At 45.3% G+C, this 13,649-nt stretch overlaps 1 protein-coding gene across 1 annotated transcript in view; it reads right to left on the bottom strand.

Moving 5' to 3' along the window:
* Nucleotides 1-192: 192 nt before the first annotated feature.
* Nucleotides 193-13,649, bottom strand: part of LOC142788281 (uncharacterized) — a 75,152-nt gene continuing 61,695 nt past the window's right edge. Inside the window, exons 4-7 of the mRNA XM_075884882.1 lie at nt 5,267-5,505; nt 3,622-3,791; nt 965-1,314; nt 193-447 (exon numbers count right to left, since the gene is read on the bottom strand). Of these exons, the coding sequence (XP_075740997.1) occupies nt 317-447; nt 965-1,314; nt 3,622-3,791; nt 5,267-5,505 (890 nt within the window). The 3' untranslated portion in view covers nt 193-316. The remainder of the gene's footprint in view (nt 448-964; nt 1,315-3,621; nt 3,792-5,266; nt 5,506-13,649) is intronic.

Here is a 13,649-nt window from a genome sequence, read left to right as displayed (position 1 = left end):
AGAAAGACTGACGGTCGCACTCCAACAGCGGTACACGGCCGAATGCACGCGCACATCACACACACGGGGAGCGCTTAAGCAGTGCGCAGTCCTTTTGCTTTACAAGCACGGTGGATGCACATTCACGAGCCCACTTGCCGTGTGGGCGTAGGCGACGAAATAAACCGTGGTCATGTCGTGTTATACAATGGGTGACGCGCGTCGCGACGATTCACGGCTGGCTAGCATCGTTCCGCGCGGCGAAGGTGCAGGAGTGTCGTCGTTGGGTGATCTGTGTGGCGTGTCGACGTGCGGGAGGAGGCGACGTCCACTTTCATCACCTGTGGGCGCGCACAGTCCTCAAGGCCACCAATACCGCTAGCAGCACCACCACATCCGAGACGCACACCGACGGTCGGGCTGTGGAAGGGGGCGTGGAGTCGTGTTGAATGGCGGCAGGCTTCTCACCTAAAAGAAGGATAAAAAAGTACGACGTGATTCTTGAAGTCCCAAGCAGGTTTCGTTGAAGGTAGTTACAGTAAACAGAGCTGAGAATCGCTAGGCGGTCTGCTTTTACCAATATACAACAACATTATCTGAATTGCACGCGGTCGGTCTGTAGCTCCTGACTTTCGTATACGCAGCGCCTTTATGTACTCATGAAAAAGTTTTAAAACGAAACCTAATATAGCTGCATTTCAACAGTTGACGAGTTCAGTATTTCAAAAAACAAAAAAAAACGCCATGTATATATAACACGTGAGAAGACATAAACAAGTTTAATTTTACGTAGGTTAACATGTCTGCAAGTCTGAAAGCATTCTGCTCCACCTCCGTTCTTGTTAATACACTAGGTAGCAGAGCGCGTATTGATGATGCCTTCGTGGAGCAGTCACCTACCTCATAAGTACAAAATAGTAGCTGTGCGCTACCCGCCTGACTGTCAAACTAGGCAGCCGTCTCCGATGAGCAATGGGGTGATTACCATTGAGCACGAATACGGCGACGCTCGTCGCGTCTGCGTTCGACGGCCCGCAGGTGTAGTTGCCGGAGTCCGAGGGCACTGCGTCGTGCACCAGCAGGCGTGACACGGCGGCGTTCCGGCCGGCCTTGCGCACCAGGATGTGGCTCTTGGCCGCCTCGTCGTAGTTGATCATGCGATCGTTGTGGTACCAGAACACGAACACGGGCGGCTCGGGACTCTGGCTGATCTCGCACGTCAAGTTGATGGTGGAACCCGTCTTCAGGAACAGCTGGCCCGAGCTGGCTCCCACGATCTCGGCGCGAGCCACAAGCACTCGCAGGCGCACGAAAAGGCTCATCTTTGGATCCGAGCTCACCAGCGTATGTTGATGCCGGGAAAGGTTGTGGGGTCGAGCTCGTGGCCCTCGATGAATGTGTTAACATAATCGTTTCTGACTCGGCCACTGCCAAGCTGTGCCATGGAGCCTTAAACACACTTTCTTACTTTTCACTTTGATGAACTGCTTAATCAAACTAATTGATTTGATTGATATGTGGGGTTTAACGTCCCAAAACCACTATATGATTATGAGAGACGCCGTAGTGGAGGGCTCCGGAAATTTAGACCACCTGGGGTTCTTTAACGTACACCCAAATCTGAGCAACATTTACGCCTCCATCGGAAATGCAGCCGCCGCAGCTGGGATTCGAACCCGCGCCCTGCGGGTTGCTTAATCAAACTATCTTATCCCACGTAAATATTTTACACCGCCCATGCTGGGGCAAACTTTGCGTATGCAAACGAAGGTAGGCCGTGGGTAGTCAAGGTCATCGTCCCTTAAAAAGAAACAACAACAACAACAACGACAACAGCAACAACAACAACGACGACAACGACGACGGCATCAAGGACAACAACGACGACATCAAGGACAACAACGACGACATCAAGGACAACAACATCGACATTAAGGTTAACAACAACGACGACGACAAAGTGAAAGTCAGTACTCATATCCACATGCCTTCCAAACACGTGACTGAAGCAGGTATAACGCCCATGTGGGCAGGGCAGCGAAGATGAGACAGATGTCTTGCCTTATGAGCTCGCGGTAGTGCAGGTGTACATCAAGAGTTCGCGAGGAGAGTCTAAGTGTATTCTACAAAGCCTAGCTTACATTAAAGCACGCAGCGTGAATGGTAAGCTGAATGATGTTATTAGGTAAACATACCTACCATAATAAGTCCCACCTGACTAAAACAGTTATTATTGCTAGTTTTTTATATGCATAAACATATAGCCGCGGTATATGATCGCTTTTGCGATCATATACTGTGAAATATGCAAAAATTCTACTTAATGCATGGCTACTTACACCCTTATCTGTTGAATGGCCTTGTGCATTTGAGCAAAAAAATTCTGGGCCACCTTAATATCGCTGTCTCAATAAAACTTAGAGTATCTGAAGCAATGTTTTAACTGCTTGAAATCTTCATCAATAACTTTACTACGCCCACGTATGTATAGGATAATGTGAAGTATATACACATTCTGAAGTGCTCATTCATTTTTGTCCCCCATGCCTATATTCAAAATTCAATACGTTATCTAAATGTGCGTTTTCATGGCATTAGAGAGTCATTATTGTTGGTATTAGACAGTACTGAGCAGACGGTACTGTTTATTAACACAGATCTGAGCAGTAGAGTTAATCACTCAGCAAAAACGAAAGCATATGCTTGCAGCGAAGCTTGTTTTAAGAAACTGGTGATATGTGTTCTTAAGAGTATTGGTGAAAGGTCAAGAAAAACGCAGTACACCATTGGTAGCCTGAACGGCATGCCCATCAGGGCACTAGCTGTTATAATGCCATGCAGGATGTAATGCTACGAAACATTCAAGTAAGCATATCCAGTCGTGCAACAGTTACAAAAGCAATTTAGAAGGCAAACACCAGTGTCAGCGCAGCCAGCTCCTACGCAAACAAACACTTACCATACCGTCCCTAAACGGAGGTGTTAGTAAACACAAAAGTCTGTTTTCTCTGAGCACGATCATTGGTCCAGTCACCGCTTGTCATACAAGAGACACGCGAATGCGTGCACTGCAGTGACTAGAAGCACATGCGACTTTCACGTCTCTCGCTCGCTGTATTTCGTGCCGACCGGTTGTGCCCTCGCGATCTCCGACGACAGTGCAGCTCTGGCCGAATGGCTCGCCCTACGCCATCACCTGGCGCCAACAAGGGCTCTCGCTGAGTGGTGCCCAGTTCTCAGACTCTTGCGACCGTGTCCATCTTTCCTATGTTCTCCTTATTTCTGTATGTGGGTCTTTCTGTCCCTGCCCCTATCTTTATTCCTATCCATTTTATTCCTGCCTATCCCTTTTAGTCCCCCTTACCCCCATCCCTCGTGAGTCACTGTTGAAGTGTCGCACCATGATGAAGGCAATCACTGGCTCACTTTTCTCTTCTTTTCTCTCCTTTAAGAATCACTTACACAAAATACTTTCACGTAGGCCATCTGCTGCAATATTTCATTAGGCTGAGCAAGTGACAGTTTTGTAGAATAAAACATTCTATATGACCTTCACCCAATACGGCAAACGTAGAGAGGAAGACCTCCGTTTTCTTTTTGTTACGTACATTGTCACGCGATACGTAATCCGTAAAGGTACACCATCTCACCTGGCACTCGTAGAGTTCCTGGTCATTTAGCTGAGCGTAGCGTATCTGCAGCGCCCAGTCGTTGGAGCGTTCTAGATGAATGGCCTGGAATCGCGGGTCCTGGACATACGTGTCCAGACCCACCGTCAGCACGTGCAGGTCTTTGCGCCTGATCCACGTTACCTGCATAAAAGACGCTTGTCTGCGTGAGTTTTCAAAAACAAAATACAGCAAACAGTTTTGATAGCTTTGCCAAATTGGCAATATTGTTGACTATGAGCCAAATAGACAGTTGTTGGGCTGAATTTTGAAAAAAAAAGATATACAACAATCAGCCCGGCAACACAAGCAAAACATAAAAGTTGTGCGTACAGACTGCCACATACGCGTCAGTGCGTTTATAGATCACTTCTATACTTTCTTCTTCCCTCTTTATCTCTCTGTGTGTCTTAACTCCTTTCTCATTTCCCCAGCATGGTGCCTGTTAACCCGACATGCGTCTGGTTAACCGGAATGCCTTCTCCCTATTGTTTCCTTCCTTCTCTCGGCACGAAAATTCCCATTTTTACCCCCCCCCCTTAAAACTGAAACAAATCACATTATGGGTGCGACACAAACATAAACTATTTCCTTGTGCGAACACATCTAGTGCAAAAAACTCGCTATTCTCCACAAAGTTGACTGATGTGTACAGAGTGGAGTTTGGTCGTTCAGCACATGCATTCAATACCACATATATATGCATTTTCAAGCAATAAATCGATATATTTGCAGAGCGGCGTCCTTGTGTGTGCCCTTGCAAGGGTTTGTCCTCGTGCTTCCAAGTGCACAGCCACCATCGATCATCTAAACAAATGGCAGCGGCGCATACGTTCGACTGTATTCGTGGATGCTCGTCAGAAATTGCGTGCAACTGGTCATGACGATGCCAACCACGAGAGTGAGTGCGCCTAAGCGAAATTCCTCTGCAATGCATTCTAATTTCATGCGGTAAAGAAAATACTGACAGCGTCTCTTATGCTTTCTCCTATGACAACTAGAAGTTCAAAGTCACCACTTTCTTTTTCTTATCAGTCCATGCAACGATCTTCGCCCCCATGCATGCTTGAAATGTTTCTGAACCAAGCGTGGTTTCGCCCTGCCTCCAAGATAAGAGGTATTGCGCTGGTTTTGCATAGCCTCCGTGATCAGTCCACCTTCGACCAAGAGACAATGTCACGCGATGACGTCCCAGTGACGTCATAATCTCATCATAATGATGTCACAACAGCATCGAAAAATTGTCAATCTGCGACGTTGGGACGATTTCATATATAGACGTGATGACGTGATTATTTTTTGCATCAGTAGCGTCGAAACCGCCAACGGGGGACGCCCACGGTCAACTTGCATGTTTGATGACGCACCTAAACGCCCGACCGCACGTACGCGTTGAGCGGGTCAGCGCGTGGTTAGTTCACGTAACGTAAGTTAACGTCAGCGCGTGTTCAGTGCCACGCAATCTTTGTAAGGAGAGACAGGGCTCGCAGCTTGGTCTAGCCAATCACCCGGTCTCTCCATATATGGAGTAAGGCACGGCGCCGCGGCAAAAGCCGCGCGCTGCCACGTTGCAACGCTTACGTGTTGGCCGGCCTTCAAGCTTTCCCGTTAAGACTCACCGTCTTGTCGCCCAGGTTGTTGACCATGCAGCTGAGGTACACGGTCTGTCCCAGCTGGGTGGTGACGTTACGCGGCGTTGCGGGGTCGAAAGACGGCGCCGTGTGTCCTGCGAAGGGCCAGTAGTCCGGCGAACCGTCGTAGCCCAGTTGCTGCTGCTGCGGTGGCACCGATTTGAGGATGCGCACTGGCTCGGCGCCGTCCAGCCGCAGTGTCCGCGGCGGCTTAGCCCACGGGGTCTCTGCGAAAACAAAGAAAAGCTAATTATGCAACCATGAACGACTAAGTAAACCGAGAAATTTGGGGAGAATATGCGGCACGAAAATGGGACGCCCGAAAGCGCGGGTACATGCAGAGTGAAGCGGAGAACAAGAAGAAAGACAATGTCTGGCCCTAACGTTAAAATGAAGAGACTGTCTCGCTCTGCTTGTGCTGGCATGCACGCTACTTCATTTTTGCATACAGCCATGTCCGCGTGTACAGATAAAAAAAGAACAGCAGTGAGTTCGATATATCTTACGATTAGTACAACACTTTTAAAGAATTCGCGGTATTTTCGCAGTCAATTTTAGTGGACACATAAGCTTCACTGCAATATTTTACACTAATGCATAGAAGATGGCTTCACGGCAATCCACAGAGACAATGTTGTTGTTGTTGTTGTTGTTGTTGTTGTTGTTGTTGTTGTTGTTGTTGTTGTTGTTGTTATTGTTGTCGTCGTCGTCGTCGTTGTTGTTGTTGTTGTTGTTGTTGTTGTTGTCGTCGTCATCGTCGTCTTTCTTTTTTTTGTGACGTTTAGTGTTGGACGTGAAGAAAGTAATATATTCAGGGCAGTCAGTTTTGCGCGAAATAGTATGGTATCATCTTTAAAAAGCGTCTCTCACACACTTTCCTACGGAGCTGTGCCAACTTCTCGGGCACTGGCAACCTCGATAGTGCGTGTTGATCGCAATAATAAACTAATACTTTACTCATGATGGTTCAGCGAACTGGGAGCGCGGGGATGAACACGGACACAAAGAGGAGGCACACAGCACAAGTGCCTCCTCTTTGCTTTGTGTCTGTGTTTACCCCCGTGCTCCCAGTTCCCTGAACTATCATGAATTACCAACTAGCTCACCTTTCCATCCTATTGTAATACTTTACTCAGCATGCTTCTTGCAATGCATGGTTACTGTACGCAGCGGCGACAAAGAAGATTTCTTTTTTTTTCTGTACGTTTGTCTTTGTAAAAGGTTATCCCCAGCATTGTGGAAAACAGCAGCTTCTTCCATCTCACTAACAAAGGGAGCGGATGATTAAAGAGAAGCGATCGGCAACCACGCACAACGCGCCGACCAGTGCGACAACCAGGAATCACGGCAGGAAGCATGTGTTGGCTACATGCATAGTTGCACACGGGGCCCTTCTAATGACACCACCTGCTCTCCCAAGTGCACGCGAGAAAGTACGCTTTCGTTAGGAAGCGGCCACTTCTTCTGTGACAGAGCCAACCTTCTGGGGCGTTTCCAACTTCCTTTCACATTATGCCAAAACCGCAACATGATTATGAGACGCGTCGTAGTGGTCGGGCTTCGGAAACATCTAACATATGGCGTTGTTTAACGCACATTACGCAGGCCTTCATCACATCAATCGAAATGCAGCCACCATTTCGCCTCCACGGAGTTGCAATCACCGCAACGGGGATCGAATCCTCGACCTTCGAGTCAGCATGCCGAGAGCCGCAACCACTGCACTACCTCGGCGGACTCCGGCTGCCTGGTGTTCGATATGCAGTGTTCAGGCTGTTTTTGTTCTAAGACATTTTCCAGTACATTGATGTTACGGCATAGCCGCATTCAGAAATAGTTCAATTTACCCGCGTTCGATATAGTTGATCTGATTGATATGGGGGGTTTAGCGTCCAAAAACCACCATATGAATATGAGAGACGCCGTATAGTGGAGGGCTCCGGAATTTGTCTACCACCTGGGGTTCTTTAACGTGCACCCAAATCTGAGCACACGGGCCTACAGCAATTTCGCCTCCATCGATACGTTCGATATAGTTGGATTTGACCATTATAAACTGCGTTTGCCTGCATTCGTATAAATATAAGTGTTATGTCATGCTACTTTTGTTACTCGACATGCATCTAGGTGTTTTTGCGCTGACTGTATTCATGAAACTGGTAGCAACAAACTTCCTGCAGAGGTTTATGGTGCCAGTCTTTGTGATTAGTATACACTCATGTTCGATGAAAACAAACGCGAAAACTAAAATAATACAATGTGCAAGTAAGTTTGGCTATACGCGGAGGGGGGTGCCTGCACTAACGTAACGACCCGGTAATCTGGTTATAGAGCGGCAATACGGCGCAAAAGTGCAGGAAATGAAGGAACCTCGAAATTTAGGCATACAAGGTAACGAATAAGGAAGTTAAAAAAGCACGAGCAAATTAGGCTCTGCAAAGATGACGCGAAACGTACGCTTTCGACATTGTGTTAAAAAGTGGGAGTTGTGCCCCCGAGGCTCCTGAGGAACGCTATTAAGCCACGGCTGTCCTGGTTAAACAACGGCGGCTGTTCGGCAAATGTACTGCACAATGACCGAAACGCATGCTTCCATTAACGCGAGTCAGGACGAACCAACCAACGATCCGAGAGCTTAAGGTGCGACTTACTATCACCGTGGACCCTGACAGAGAAGCAACGGTAGAACCCGATATGGGGCTTTTCCGTAGGAAGCCGCCACCAAATCAACACCATTACGTCTCGTCCAAATGGTTGTGCCTAGAAAATACAGCGGATAGTTGTGCGTCTTTGTTCCGGTCTCCTCATTCATGCATGAAAAAAAACGGAGAAATCGCTTTAGCTGGCTGGACGAAACAGTCTGTCATTAGCGATGCGCTACGCTGTGAAGAATAGTGAGAACAGCGAGCGGTAGCTGTTGTGCCGATGGTAAGCACCTCGAGCACCATTCTTTCCGACACGTGCTGAATTAGACGTTATTCGGCGTAATTTCGTGGCTGTGAGAGCCATGCGGGATGAAGTCGTGCATGTCATGACTGTTCGCGAACATTACACATAGAACAAATTTGCCATGTTAACGAATAAGAATGGCTTCCAATATGGACGCACATTTTTCCCACAACGACGAGCTTTCAGCTGCTCCGGGACGCTGAAGCTATACGAATCCATTAGCGCATTAGAATACTGCGAGTCGTTTAGTGTGCATATTTTTTTTATTCAACAATACTGCCTGCCCCATTCGAGATCATTGCAGGAGGAACACATGTTAGAGTGTCGCCTAATAAAGGAGAACAAAATGAAATTTAGATAATACACTCAAAACTATTTAGAACAAGACTACACTAAAACTGCTGCAATAACTATACAACAGCGTCCACAGAAAGCCACAGGATCATCAACAGTAAAAAATGTAAGTGTATCGCACGATAATGCGCCTTTCCAAATACGTTCATATAAAACAGGAAAGAGAGAAAAAAAAGAGACTCCTTCAGTCGCGGCCAACATATTTAGGTACAGTAAGTGCAGTATTAAAACATAATTTTTATGGACATTAATAGAAAAAACAAAACGGTCCACAAATGCGCAACAGCTTGAAGAAAAGAGAAAAATTACAGTACTTCGCACAATCATCAGCATTTTCAGATGCATACATATAAGCAAAAAAAACTCATTAGTCGCAGCCAATGCAATTAGGTACATAAGCACAATATTACGATACACTCTTGCATTCGCGTTTACGAAAAAAGAAAAAAAGAAAAAAGGCTGACTTACTTTCGGATGATAACACTGCACAGTAAAGTATAATGTCTAGGAGAAAAAAGACAAACAGAATGGCTACTGCATCTGCTTGGTCATCAGCACCTTTTTGCAATGGTGTTACAAAACTGTTTATTTACTTGCAATTAGTTATTGTTTTACCTAATTCATTCTATTTTCTAATTTCCAGAGAAAAATTAGATAAGAAAATTCAAGGCAATTCCTGTTGATTGAGTATTCAGCTAATGTTTGGTAGGGTTTGCGTCATGTTGGCCTTTGTGGGTGTTTAATGAGATGAACTTAGTGGCGTCAATCCTAATTTCGCCATTCAAACATTAAAATAGGATCTTTATTGTCGCCACTTTTGCTCTGTTTTCCATGGTTAGTGATTCGGCTTTCATCAGCAGTTCTGTTGGTGAATCAGTATACGATTGTATACACAGCGGATCGCTTTGCGTTGCACGTCTTCCAGATGAGCTAAGCGGCCTCATTGTTAGTGAGAACGCACGAATGCACATTATTCTTCATTCATACGTCGCAGGTGGTAAAAAAAGCAGTACTAATACGTGACCAACTTTTATAAACGTGCAGTACCGTTTCCCTCAATATTATCTGCAAAATACCAGTGCAAAAGATTGGTATTGGAGTATGTTGTTTTGGTAAGTTCATCTCTCCAAGATAATCTTTTGTTCAAAGGTACTTACATGAATAGACATAACTGAAATGAAACAGAATTGAAGTGTTGTGTTGACAATCAAGACAATGTACGGTGTCTAGTCTTTTACGAAGTATAAATGATTCCTCGTTATCAAGCACAGGATGGTAATTGGTGAATCCGAGAAAGAGATAAAGGAAATACAGGAAGGTTAACCAGAGGAAGACTCCGGTTTGGTACCCTACACTTCAGAATAAAAAAAAATGGGTTGTAGAAGAACGAACGAGAAACAGAGTTTATGATGATAAACAAAACAAAGACAAAAAATTCGGCAGATCCAACGTACCTAGGGAATCGGCGTTATGCGAAGATTGCGAATGGAAGGTGACTGTGCTGTTTTTGTTATTGAGTTATACATTAGAGAGTGGCACTAAATATATGTTCAAATGCAGGCACAGACATGCGTTAAACATCCGCGTATGTGTTTTATAACCCCTTGTTTACAGTTGCGTAAGGATGCCAACAGCAACGTGGGTATTAGCAACACCAGAAGTGGTAAGCTGATATGCAGCTCTGGTACTCTAGAGGATGGTAGTCCTGGACTGCTACATAAGTCAACTTCAGTGGATGGCACCTAACTACAATTTGCGTTAATCCAATGTGACAGTGGTATTCCAAGGGTACATATTCCCACGCGGGTTTGTTTCGATTTACCTGTTCACGCCCACAAAGACTGTCAGCAATGCTCAGCGCCGATAACGCTTCAGTCTTCGAGAAGCTTCACGACCGTAGTACTTGAATACGTTAAGAATTCGCGGGAAACTCGGACATTCAAGCTTGATCCAAAGATCGCGCGACCTCCATTGATAAGACTGTAAATTTTGTCGCTTGATGTAGTATAAAACAAGGCACATTCCAACGATGATCAGTTGATCGACGGCCGACGCTCTGTTCACCGGTAGGAGTGCCACTGTGTATCGCTGTAATCTGGCTTTGCGTTTACCGGCCACAAGTTCGGTCAAATAAAGTTTCATCTTGAACATGCAATATGCTGTCTTCGTTAATGTCACGATCACGCTATAATACATAATGTTTATGAAACTGGATAGCCACCCTCCCCCCAGCTGTGTAACCACAATTAACGTTTCAGGGAGATTTGTGTCTAGTTACAAAGTAGTTCCGAGACCTGGCTTGGCTCTGCGACATAAACCTTGATTCCGACTCATAATGCTCCAGTTTGATTTCTGCTGGGACCCTGGCATTTATTCTTTGCATTCATCGGGTCAACATTGCTGATGCCCGCTTTATCTCAACGCTCACACGTTAAATTACACGTGTGTTCCCGCTGTTCCTGGGCAGATATAAACTGTCACTCACCTGTAGCACACACACGCCCGTGGGTATGTGCCATTGTATGGTGAAAAGTATTTGAGAACGTATGCGACGGGATTGCGCCATTATTCATGTCGTGACCAGCGAGCCATATTTGTCGAACCATCTTACCCTCCCACGCTAATTTTGGTGAATCGCAAATTAACGGAGTGATCACGAGACTACCAAATCGTAGGCAGATAGATAGATAGATATATAGATAGATAGATAGATATATAGATAGATAGATAGATAGATAGATAGATAGATAGATAGATAGATAGATAGATAGATACGCTCAAAGGCACCGAAGTTCGATAAGCAATGCTTCGCATTTAATAATGATTTATTAATTGCTTTATTGACGTCAAGCTCGAACAAAATATCAGCATATCAAAATCTGAACGAAAAACCACAGGCAATCTTCTTTTTTTCGTTTAAGCATGCCTCTTAAGCATCAACCTAGCGTTGCATGCTGGGTATTACAAATTTTCAATCATTTGCGCGAAGACAGTGGTTCTCACGTCTGTTGTCCACGTGCGTATACGCACGGACAACGCGTTTGTTTCAGCATGCTCCGCAAACTGTGTGATGCAAAGACGCACTCGATGACTCCTAATCAAATAAGAGGAACTCGAGGTACCTCCGCGCTTCGTGCTTAACCGCAACGCACATGCGCCGTGCCTGGAGCCCCTTTGCAGGAAAAAAAAAAAAAACAAAAGAGAGAGAGAAAGCGTTGCGAGACGGCACCAAAAAAAAAAACAGCCACTTGAAAGCAGGAAAAAACAAAACATAGAACAAGAAGAGTCTGATGCAGGGCGTAAACAAACATTTGAAGCATACAGCACATCTTCAAGGCAAGCAAAAAGCTAGAGAGGTTTGTAGGTAGGCGGTCATTAAATATACACCACCCCCATGGAGCCCTTTCAGCCGTACTCGAAATTTTCTGTCTGTAAGCGTATTCTGTGCAGTCTCAATGCAGGATTCTGGGGCTTGCCTGCATCTCATCCCGCGATACGAAGACGGAGCAGTTGCATAACAATATGTGTGGTTTGGGCGATCTATGAAGAGATGTCATGGTTCGATAAAGCGGTGGAAGGGCTACATGTACCGTACAATGAGAAAAAGCACATCTCCATGTGGGAGTAATAGCGAACGAACTCGCCAGGATCGTCCTCTCTTGCATGCATTAAGGAGACACAGATGGTCTCGTGGGAATGCCCATTCAAGTCGCACTCGGATGCATTCAAGATGGCTAACTTTGAGCAAAGGCAAGTGCCCCCGGACACAGGCTTATTAGCAAAATGAATCGACTGTACTTCACATGGCTACTGAACAATGAAGCTATTTTTGTGCTTGATAAGAAGAAGGTCTTATGTTCCTCATTAAGCAAAAGACACGTAGTGATCGCTAAACTGTACACGAAGAAATCGGCAGATCCCACGTACAGTGGGAATCGATGATCCGAAGCACATGAGGATGGTGGATATGTCACTCGAAAATCAGCAAGGCGTTACGAGGTGGACGTTAATAATGCCGTATATGACTTTCTTGTCAGGATTATTATATTTGGACGTGTAATTTACCTTCGTCGTCTGTTCACTTCACGTGATACCACATTTGGTATATGTGGAGCTAGTGAAACGGCCGCGAGCACACTATGAGCGTAGCAAGTAGTCGTGTTTTACAGGACACGCATGTCCCGATTATCATGTTTGGACGTCTCACATACTTTCATCGTGTGTTCACGTAACGTGATACCTGATTTGGTGTATGTGAAGCTAGCCAAACGGCCGTGAGGGCATCTTGAGTGTGGCATGGAATCAAGTTGTTACATGGCACGCCGCATGTCATGATTATCATGTTAGGACATATCATTTACCTTCGTCTCACATACATGTCTCGTAATACCGAATGTGGTTGTGGTATATGTGAAGCTAGCGAAACGACCGCGAGCGCACTCTTAGTGTAAAATGTAGTCATGTTGTTACATGACAGGCATGTCCTGATTATCACGTTTTGACGCGTCATTTACCTTTGTCTGTTCGTGTCGCGTAATACCAAATTCGAAATATGTGAAGCTAGCGAAACGGCCTCGAGCGCATTATCAGCGCGGCACGTAGTCATGTTCTAACATGGCACGCATCTCATGACTATGATCTTTGCACCAGTCATATACCTTGGTCATGCATTCACGTTCCGTAATACCAAATTTGATATGTGTGAAGCTAGCGAAACGACCATGGGCGCGCCATGAGCGTGGCGTGTAGATAGATTAGATAGATAGATAGATAGATAGATAGATAGATAGATAGATAAATAAATAGATAGATAGATAGATAGATAGATAGATAGATAGATAGATAGATAGATAGATAGATAGATAGATAGATAGATAGATAGATACGCTCAAAGGCGTTAAAGTTTTTTAAAAAATGCTTCGCCTTTAACAGCATAACAAAATACCGTGTCTCGACAAAAGTGAGCCACACGTTCACTTCGTATTTATGGCATTTACTCGACAAAAAAAGCATCATCTATAAAAAGCCATACACGCTTTAGCCATCAAGCATCCTAAGTGTCTAATGA

The sequence above is a fragment of the Rhipicephalus microplus genome, unplaced genomic scaffold (genome assembly GCF_043290135.1).
Source record: "Rhipicephalus microplus isolate Deutch F79 unplaced genomic scaffold, USDA_Rmic scaffold_52, whole genome shotgun sequence".
NCBI lineage: Eukaryota > Metazoa > Arthropoda > Arachnida > Ixodida > Ixodidae > Rhipicephalus > Rhipicephalus microplus.
The sequence above is the reverse complement of the archived record's forward strand: the minus strand, read 5'-3'. Positions and strand labels throughout refer to the sequence as shown.